The following is a 10892-nucleotide window of genomic DNA, read 5'->3' as shown; positions in this document are numbered from 1 at the left end:
CAAATATTCCAGTATTAAAGAAAATATTCGGTGTTTAACACATGTAAGATGGAGAATTTTTAATTTCAATATACTAATACTGTACAATTTATTAATTACATTGACAAAATACCTACATGGACTATAATAGTTCTAAATCGTAATATGAAATCATAATTAACCCAAATCTATTGTTTTTAATTAAATTATCCTTATTTTAACTCAAAAATGGAATATAATAGTTGTTTTTAATTTAGCATACTTTTTTCTTTTATCTATCCTTATAAGAATCTATTACTATATAATTGTGTATTTTAAACAATATAAAAATCTCTTACTATATAATTAAAAATTATTTACAAACTTGAATTGTTTGCAAGTTCAAGAATGATTGACAAAAAACTAAAAATAATAAAATGTAATACAATGTGTATTAAATAAGCAATTTTGTAAATAATATTTCACTCAAATAAAAATAAACTAACGGGTACTGATAAATTTTAGTTATAAAGAACAATAATTTTGGAACACTTATTAAAAGTCTTGGTTGAGTTTTTAACAACACAGTATAGTTTTTGTATTTTTATTTGTTTATGAATTAATTAAAATTAAATCATTTTTGTTAGTATTGGCTTGTGATGGATAAATGTTTTCTTCAAAATAGCATTATTTCATACTCCAATTTTTATATTTTCAATTTCTAATTTTCCTTTTTTGTAAGTATTAAAATACTTCTATTTTTTTAATAAATACTATACACTATAATCAAGATATGAAAAAAGAAAAGAACAAAAAAATGCAAGTCAAAACTTTGTATTTTTATAACTTTTGTCCATAATTGCATCGACTAAATTAAAAGTTTATTTCTTTAATAAATGGACATTAGAAAAATATAATCTACATGATGCTTACTTTTTAACATTATGAATTCTCTAATAAAAATTGAATTTTTTTTTAAAAAGGTTTTAAAGTAAAATAACATAGATGTTATAGGCATATCAAATCTTAAATATTAAAATTGATGATGATCAATTTATTTAAGACAATTCTTCAGTTACAAATTTACAGCCAAGCTTCAGGTAAAAAACCTCTACTACCAGTAAGGATTATCAAGTAGGCTGACTCAGTCTAAGGTATTTAATACAGATCTAAAACCCTCAAAATAGAATAAGTGATCAATAAAGTAAAGTTGAACTGGGCCGGAGGGAGATTTTTATTGCTATTTGGTTCATTTGTTGGTCATGATGAGTATATATTAAAGTTTTTTTAACACACACACACACATACATCGGAGTTCGTGATACATTTGGCAAGCTAACTAGCCCTTCCCAACCCTCGTGGCTCGTGAACTAGCCTCCCTCCAACCGGATTCGGTCTCGTGAACTAGCCTTGGTCAGGCTCGTAGACCTGCCACCCTCCGACGGGTTCGGCCCGTAGACCAGCATTGTCCTGGACGGGTCAAGGCTCATCAGCTTGCCAAGCCCCAAGGTAACAAGCCTTGTAAAGGCCCACAGGGGATTATTAAGTAGGCCAACTCAGTCTAAGGTATTGAATACAGATCTAAAACCCCCAAAATAGAATAAGTGATCAACAAAGTAAAATTGAACTAGGACGGAGGGAGAATTTTATTGATATTTGGTTCATTTGTTGGTCATGATGAGTATATTTTAAAGTTAAGGGTTTAGAATTTAGGTTTCAGGGTGTAGGTTTTTTATTGTATAGGGTCACTATATTGCAATGAAATGAAGCTCGACTAGGAATTGTCTCACCAGTACAATCTTTAATAATTGTTTTAAACAAAAATGCATATATGCTTATGTAAAAAATTTTGCCTTGAGGAAGCTTCATAAAGTAATAATTCCACACATCAATAGGAATCCACAACCTCTTGGTTTGGAAAAGTAAACATTAATCATATGGTGAGAGTTTGGAGATTTGAGGCTATTAATCCGTATGACTTAAGAAAAATTAGTTTTACTTTTACAGAAATTTCAGTAAATGCATAAATACGAAGAAATGAGGACTAAGTCTTTATTTTCGATGTTAAGGGGAAGATCATTGTTATATTCCTAATCATTATTTGAATCCAAGAATTTATACAGACATGAGAAGTTTGGTATGTTTGATTATTAAAAATCGATAATGATTGCATAATATAAGCATCATATATTTTTTTCCAAGTTCGTATAGGGAACTAACTGTATGAGGTGAATATGTGAAGCAAGATAAGATAACTTACCTTAGAGATAATTATTTAGATGAGATTGGTCAACTAAAATGGTTTAATTTCTTGGTCATAATGTTTCTCAATTAAATTGTTCATTTTACGATTTTGGTCCTAAACATTGTCTTTTGAATTTTCTCATCCCAAACATTTCCACTCGGATCACAATCTTTCCAAAACTAATTTTTCCGGCAAATTTTAACGGACAATGTTTTTAATCCTGATTTTGACCAAATTAAGCCGTTAATTATGATTAATTAACTCCCTAATTCATCACCCCATTTGCATATGTTAGGAAATTTATCTTCGTCAAAATGTGGAATCCAACCACCTTTTGATATAATTAGGGAGTTAGTAATCATACTTAACGGTTTAATTTGGTCAAAATCAGGATTAAAAAACGTTGACCGTTAAAACCAATTTTGGTCTTTACTCTTTTCTTAATTATACTGTTGTTTATGTATGTTTGCCGGTTTTGTCTTTATATTTAAAAGATTTAAATTAATATTTATAGATTATTAATAATATATGAATTTTCATTTCATATTTATGATGCATAATAATTTGATATTATATACTATAATTGGAAAGAAAATATATTGAGCCGTGCATCGCTCGGGGGTGACACTAGTTTATACTAAACTCAAACTTATTTTAGTATAAATGTCACATCAAATATGATTTTTTTCTAATCATTTACATTAAACTTAAACTTAAAACAATATTTTCTATATTATGCCTCTTTTACTCACAAAATGTGAAAAAAAATTAGATTTTGGTTTAATTTAAACCTAAAGATAGGTAAATTTTTTCTCAAAAATAAAAAATGGGATTGATTTTTTAATACCATCGGAACTAATTATCTATCACATTTTAGGTTTTAGTGTACCATTAGAGATGTTTAAAAAAGTTTTAGCAATGGAATAATAAAGCTCCTTTTTTTCTAATCATTTACATTAAACTTAAACTTAAAAGAATATTATCTATATTATGCTTCTTTTACTCACAAAATGTGAAAAAAAAATTAGATTTTGGTTTAATTTAAACCTAAAGATAGGTAATTTTTTTCTCAAAAACAAAAAATGGAATTGATTTTTTAATACTATTGAAACTAATTATCTATCACATTTTAGGTTTTAGTGTACGATTAGAGATGTTTAAAAAAGTTTTAGCAATGGAATAATAAAGCTCTTTCCTTTCAATAAATTACTACGGAGTACTCCATAATTTTACAATGAGATATTAGGATTCTGCCCTTTAAGGCTTTCAAGATCACACGACTCTAATAGATTACTGTACAATTGGAAAATTCTTATAAACACTGAAACTTTTGTGAATAACGTAATCACAATAAAATACTAGTTTATAGAGTTTTGGTTGATAAACAACTTATGAAGTGAATGTAAGAGTATCCGCAATGGGGCGGATGACAGGCCGTCCGAGACATAGTTTATAGAGTTTTGGTTGATAAACAACTTATGAACTGAATGTAAGAGTATCCGCAATGGGGCGGACGATAGGCCGTCCGATGACTCGGGCACGCCATCATCTGCCCACTGTGGGTGCGCGGACGATGCCCGATGCATCGTCCGCACCCTATAGATTGTCCGCAGACGATAGGGCATCGTCCGCGTCATCGTCCGCCCACTGTGGGCGACGTGGACGATGGCGCGGACGATGCAACGCGGTTTTTTTTTTATTCCAAAAAAATTTATTTATATAAATACCCTCTACCCCACCTTCATTTGTAACCTTTCCATTCACTTTTCCACACTCAAATTAAACTATAAAATGGATTCCGGTGAATACCCAAGTCCGAATAGTCCGATGTTTGGGGGTGGTGCACATTGGCCGGGTACAGACCCTGACGAATATCGGCCGTTCGACTCCAACACGCAGTACGATCCCGAATTCAGTACGAATTCGTACGGTCTGTCTGACATGGAGTCGTCTCCAACTCGCCCCGCCGCGTCGCCCCTCCCCCCCCCGGCCGCCAGAAAGAAGCGGAACCGGCACCGGCACCGGCACCGGGCGTACAAGGTGCCACCTCCGGAAACGAATGAAGAGTACGCCACCGGGAGGACGAACTACCAACCGGATGAAACCCTCTTCTTGGCGAGGTGTTGGGTGGATATTTCGGAGGACCCGGTATTCGCGAACAACCAAAAGCAGGTTACGTGCTGTGAGCGCATCGCTGAGCGCTACAATGAGGCGAAGCCGCCGAGTGCGTACAAGCGCCATAGGGAGCAGCTCCGCAAGCACTGGGATCAGGTGAAGAAGCAAGTCAACCCGGTACGAGAAGTGCTCGAGGGAGCAGGGAAGCGGCGAGAGCTTGAGCGATGTGCGCGATAGAGCGCTGTTGTCGTACCAGTCAATGTACGGCGACTTCAAGCATTTCAACATCTGGGCGCTCTTGAAGGACAAGCAGAAGTTCCAGGGCGGGATTGTGTCATCGGCTGCGCCAAAGAGGACGAGGACCACCGAAGCCGGTGCTTACACAAGCAGCGAAAGCAGCGCATATCCGATAGACCTCAACCGGTCGATGTACGAGGAGGAGGAGAGTTCTGGCACACCGGTGTCTTCCCGACGTCCCATTGGCATCAAGGCTGCGAAGAACAAGGGGAATGCGAAGGCGACATCCTTCTCGCAAGCCGCGGCCGCCCCCCATCGCCGTTCCCGACCCCGGCGGCACTTGGCTACGCGGAGTTGGCAGCGGCCGCCAACCGGAGGACGTTGTTGGACACTTACAACGCCTTCATGCAATGTCAGGACCCGGCCAAACCCGAATACCTCTAGGGGATGATCGATGAGCTGCGCCGCAAGTTGAGACTTTTGTAGAATAGTCAACTTTTTTTTCATTTCTAACTTGTGTAAAACTTTTTTTAATCAATGTAGGATTTGCCGTTTTTAATTAATCGTGGTATTTTTTATTATTTTGCATTGACATATTTGAAAACATTTAAATTAATTAACAAAACAATAGTGAAACCTATATGGCGGCTTATAGGGCGTCCCACTGCAGGTGGAAGAGTAGAAGGATAAAATACTGACGTGGCGGTGCATAAGGCGGACTTTAGAGCGATCCAGTGCTAATGCTCTAACTTTAGATCAGAGTAGCCTTGTGACTTATTTAAAAAAGGCGGCGGAAATTAATCTAATTATTTATACTATCAGCTGACTTGATATGTAGGAACTATGCTACCATTATGAATTTATGATCTTTTGTATAGTAGTATTTAAAAAACAAAAAAAAAATGAAGTTCTCAAACGTTCAAGAACGGACTACGAGGGTCAGCTACCCAGCAAATTTTCATAATTAAATACTAGGAGTACTATTACTTTATAGTTGGGTCTCTTTGGAGTTCTGGTATTTAATAAAAACACCATATTTTTTTTTTCATTCTCATTAAATATACACATACACATCGCATGGAAGCCATATGGAACTCTTCTAGGAAGTTCAACCACAGCAACAGGATCGGGTGACATTGTTTTTGCATCAATGACATTCACTGCTGATTTCATGTAGATTATAATTAATCAACGATTTAGTCAGGTTCTCCCGTGTAATCGATATTAAGATACTCAAATAACTATTCTAATCCCAATGAGATTTAATCTGAGTAATCCGTAGCCCGTATGGTAACTTCAAACTCCAAGCGACACCGGCATATTGCTGTATTTTCAAACAGAGTTTCTGCAAATAAGAAGTCGATGGAGCAGAAGGATGACCTACATCTCGATGTATAATACTCTATTTCATACTTATGTTTTACCAGGTGTCAGTGAGTTTCGATGAGCATGATATCGTATCAAGTAATATCACAGAAATAAATTACTATTATCAAATGAAAGAGAGCATACCCGGTGTTTTCATCATGGACAAACAAAATCAAGTAGCCATCGTCTTCTTCGGATGCAGTGCCAGGTCCAAGATCAAAGAGACCACTAACATTTCCTCCAACTTCAATCTTTTCCTTTCCAATCTCTGGTTCAGCTTCATACAATTTTATCTTCCAAATTAGTTTTGTTTAAGTTAATAAACATTTTTACCTTCCAGTGTAGCTTTCGTTAACCCTGGGAAAATCAACGGACGACTCAGATAACTTTTTCAGAGAAGCCAAACCATTTTTGAGGTTGAATCTCTTCTCGTACCTGAAAGAAATATAGTACCACCTTCGCTATAAAGTGAGATGAGTGCATACATGTATCAGTATGGATCTTACAGTTCATTTGTGAAATTCTCAAGCTTTTCTTTTACAACGCCATTGACCATGTCAAGATCAAGGTTATGAAGTCGGCAAGTGATCAGAACAACTTCATCTCCTTCCTCCCAAGCATTTGCTGACAAGAAATTTACATATTTCATTTGTCTAAAATTTGAAGACTGAAATATATTATTATGCTTGTATGACCTTGAACTCGTAGTTCTAAGAGAAAATTCATGAACATAAGTCTCCAACTAGTTAGTTAGGAATTTTAGAAAATGAATCTTGCTCCAACAAGAAAAGAGAAAGCAGCTTCAAGTAAATCTGAGGCTCTATTTGAGATTCATGATCAGTCATCGAGATATCAACAGCATTTATAATTTAGTATGATCAAAGCTTACTTTAATTTCCTTGACTCTGTTTGAAATATGAAGATAAGTGTTTAACATTGGTGGAACTGTGCGCTAGAAATTACGGAGGTATAACCAAATTTGAGAATCTAAGGAATATAATGGTTGAGTTGGTTCACTATAGCTGGCACTACTTTCAAAGTTAATGCTTTCACAACCAAGACACTATATTCCTACCAAGGATTTAAATACTCTTCGAGATTATAGTATGTTGTTTCCTTTTAGTAGATGTACTTGTCCCATCCGTTAAATAGTAAGAAAAAGTTTAATGAACACGCTTTGAGAATTTCAGATAACATGTTGTACAACCATTAGGATTTTATATCCCAACAGATTGTTTTCCTAACTAACCAAGTTCTTAATGCACTCAGTTGTGACTCAAGCTAAAGCTGAATATTGATGGCTCAATCTCGACATACTCAAGTCCGAATCAAGTTCCGGTGACTATGACTTAAAGTCGTAGCTAAAAGAGTGATATGAAAGCAATAGGTGCAAAGTGGCTATAAAAGTTAAAACACATCCTTGCGAAAAACAGCAATTCATTTCATATTCTTAATGGCTATAAAATTTAACTCCCCTTTGTTTCAGTCATTTACTTTTTATAGGATGGAAATAACTTTGGTATTCTTTGTCAGAGTTACTGTACGGCATCTTGAGAAGCAAAAGAATAATAGGGGAATGCGGCAGCAGAGGAGGATAACTGTGTTGTCGAATTATGGAGGGAGGCTTTGTGGGAGTGGAGAAACTTAAATAAACCAGATGAGTGGTTACTTCTAAAGACGTACATAACTGGATCACAATTGACCTTACCTGTGAACGGGTCAACTTTAGGATGAGCAGTAAAAGAATGTGATAGTCTCTTGTCGTAATCCATCATGCCAATCGTTTGCAGATCTCCATCTTCCAAAACTTTGATGGCATCTATATTGTAAATAGTAAAAAACTATTTTAAAGATGTCTGCATGCTTTCAGTAGAAGAGACAGTGATGGAGGCTTAGAACAAAGGGGGCATAATTATAGAATTAAGACAGGAGAAAGAAAGTAAGCTTACAAGGTTTATCTCCCTCATGAAGTGCCAAAAGCTTCCCATGGTGATACACCAAAGCTGTATTAGCTGAAAGAGAACTCCCACAATGGTCAACCACAACCATGCATACACGAAGTACAGATCAGCATTTCTGATGCTAATGATGATATTGACCAAGAAGTATAGAAACAATCACAATGCAAGAGATGTATAAATCAGTTGTGTACTTCACCAGCATAAGCAACTACACAAGTGATAAACATGCTATGTAGCCTAAACAAAGAGAAGGAGAGAGACAGAGACCATTATGTAGCGCAACCCACCTGTACCAAATCCATAGTACTTCTACTTTTGTTCTTAGCATTTGCATGTAAACTGTGAACAGTCCAAAGAATCCTTTCATGTCACCAATCTGCAACTTTTAAGTTTGAAATTATGAGGAGCAAAAACTAAAACATGTACCATATTATGGAGAAAAACGCCCACATTTCCTCATCTAAAATCAGAAGAACGGAAAGAACAGCACGAGATATTAGTTAAACACCACAAGTTACTTTTAGCTGTATGCCATTTCTCTCAAGAAATTCTAGTTCATGGTTGATCTCTTACGCATTTACACAGTTTAATGGATGGCATTTTGAAATTTTCTCAAGTTAAACAACCCAGTGCTGCCCCACCATGCTTATTAAGTTTAAAAGGTGTCTTCTATGTCATCATAAGTGCAAGCATGGGTCGAGTTTTTCGAACATAAATTGCTATGATATAAAACTTCGCGAAGGCCTCAGATCCATTTGAATGTTTGAATGGACATGAGGCAGTTTGGCTTTCTAGTCCTTTGTTTCAAAGAGGGCAGATTACACAGAGTAATCCTTTAAATAGTTAACTAGTCTTATAGTCTTCACCTTACCAGTTTTAAATTTCACTGCAGGGTAACAATAAGACAGAGATAAAAAAAGGTCCAAAGTAAATAATTGGACATTATATTATGATAGTACTTACCTTCATAAATTTTGATCCACCAAAATATTCTTCTTGTTTAAGTCGCGAGGTCTTCACAAAGCGGGAGACATAGGTTGCTTTTCCATTTTTGATGCGCATACCATGAATCATTCTGCAAAAAGTATGATTCGTATAAGCCATAGTCAAACTGCGATTCAATCATATGAATATCTCATGAATAAGATGCAATTGCATAAAATCATATGCAAGCAATGCAGAATGTATTCATCAATCTATCATATGTTTGAGAGCAAAGGATGGTAATATATTAATACAAATCACTCTTGTGGTATATTTTTACCCATAAAAAACATATTTAAAAACTGTTCCATTAAGCAGAACTTTTGAAACTCACTGTATAGGAGCTTTCTTACAATCTCACTGACAATATCATATTGCTCCAAAGATATCTCAGTTGGACTAAATGTATATTTGTATAGAAAACAATCTAAGCTCCACTTTTGCAATTTTCATCTACAAGGAAGTATAACAAACCAAGTTTCCCTAAGCAAAACAGTTATATATAAAGCTAGCCCGAAACCATCTCTGCATTACTGAAAAGAAGAAAATATATAAACATTGCCCAACCAAAACAAATTCCCATCTCAGATTCTAGAATAATACTAAGAAAGACTAGTTTGTTTGGAAAGATAAGAGCGGAAGGTAGTAGTCAGTCATTCTAGGATAAAAATGTCCGAAATTTGAATGAGGATTTGAAAGACGAACCCATATCCATCAAACCTGTAAAAAAACAATGAAAGAAGGAAAAGATAGTGATTAATACTAAACAAACTGTAAAAGGAAAAAGCAAATAAGTCATGCATGCAGAAGGAGCTCTTACATTTTATTTTATTTATCTATTCTCAGAAGTATATATGAGAAAGACTTTGACAAAGAAAAGTTATTAACAATGATATCCAGCAACCGGAGCGAACTTTGGATTTGAGCCAACCCTCACAAACTCACCATTGAGGCATTCCTGAAATAGGAAAAAATTTTGATTACTGAACTATCTATCTTGCGATCCCGACGATGATGCCCACTCCCGGGCGCTATCCATCTTCATCAATAACCCCTTGGGAGTTTGTTAACCCCCTTGGGCCCACTGGTGGATCCACCTCGAGTGGATCAGTTGGTTCCAATTTTAGTGGTTCCTTCGGATCCTTTAATGGATCGAGTGGTGGGGCCTTCGGGTCTCACACGAATGCTAGGGCCTTCGGGTCTCACGCGGGTGCTAGTTCCTTCGGGGATAGTACGATCATGGCGGGCTCTATGCCCAACATGAATGGTGGTTGCTCTATGCCCAACCACGTTGTTGGCTCCTTCGGAGGCAACAGAATTGGTTCCTTCCATGGACCAAGTTCGGCACCTTTGGCACCAAGAATGATGCCACCTGCCGAGAAGCCACCAAAGTTTGGAGGATCTGACTTCAAAAGGTGGTACCAAAAGATGTTGTTCTACTTGACAACATTGGGCGTCGCCAACTTCCTCACGGAAAATGAACCGCCCGCGCCAAGCGATTAAGAGACTAGGCGCGATGTCATAGCGAACTATGATGCTTGGAGAAAAGGGGATTATCTATGTAAAAATTTTATTTTAAGTGCATTATATGATAGCCTCTACAATGTATACTCCAATGTAACCACATCTAAATAAATGTGGGAAAGCCTAGAAAAGAAGTATAGCATAGATAATGCTGCAGGTACTGAACAAGTTGTAGCATCTAAGTTTATGGACTACAAGATGGTCGACTCTCGACCCATCATGGAGCAAGTCCAAGAGCTCCAAATGATCATCCACGCATTAGTGGCTGAAGGGATGACCTTGCCCGATAAATTCCTAAGGTGCAAGATCATCGACAAGCTTCCTCCTAGGTAGAAGGACTTCAAGAGCTATCTCAAGCACAAGCGAAAGCAGATGACCCTTGAAGACTTGATCGTGAAATTGCGCATTGAGGCTGATGTGCGCAAAAGCGATCAAAAGGCTAAAGGCTTCACCCCACTTGAAGCCAAAGCCAATCTGTTGGAGCGGGGTGGTCCCTCCAA

The 10892-nt window shown here is 36.5% G+C and overlaps 1 protein-coding gene and 1 long non-coding RNA gene across 2 annotated transcripts; both read right to left on the bottom strand.

The window, feature by feature from the left end:
- Positions 1-5715: 5715 nt before the first annotated feature.
- Positions 5716-8183, bottom strand: LOC121806442 (carotenoid 9,10(9',10')-cleavage dioxygenase-like). The gene is made up of 6 exons (XM_042206479.1): positions 8172-8183; positions 7873-7935; positions 7632-7742; positions 6430-6547; positions 6257-6358; positions 5716-6191 (listed from the first exon to the last, which is right to left on the bottom strand). Exons 3-6 carry the CDS (start codon positions 7696-7698, stop codon positions 6170-6172), a joined length of 309 nt encoding a protein of 102 aa, XP_042062413.1. The 5' UTR covers positions 7699-7742; positions 7873-7935; positions 8172-8183; the 3' UTR covers positions 5716-6169.
- Positions 8179-9590, bottom strand: LOC121806443. The gene is made up of 3 exons (XR_006051673.1): positions 9574-9590; positions 8848-8959; positions 8179-8260 (listed from the first exon to the last, which is right to left on the bottom strand). It is a non-coding gene; the product is annotated as an uncharacterized LOC121806443 (long non-coding RNA).
- Between the last annotated feature and the right edge of the window lie 1302 nt (positions 9591-10892).

This window comes from Salvia splendens, chromosome 6 (assembly GCF_004379255.2).
Source record: "Salvia splendens isolate huo1 chromosome 6, SspV2, whole genome shotgun sequence".
NCBI lineage: Eukaryota > Viridiplantae > Streptophyta > Magnoliopsida > Lamiales > Lamiaceae > Salvia > Salvia splendens.
This window is presented reverse-complemented; position numbering and strand designations above follow the sequence as displayed.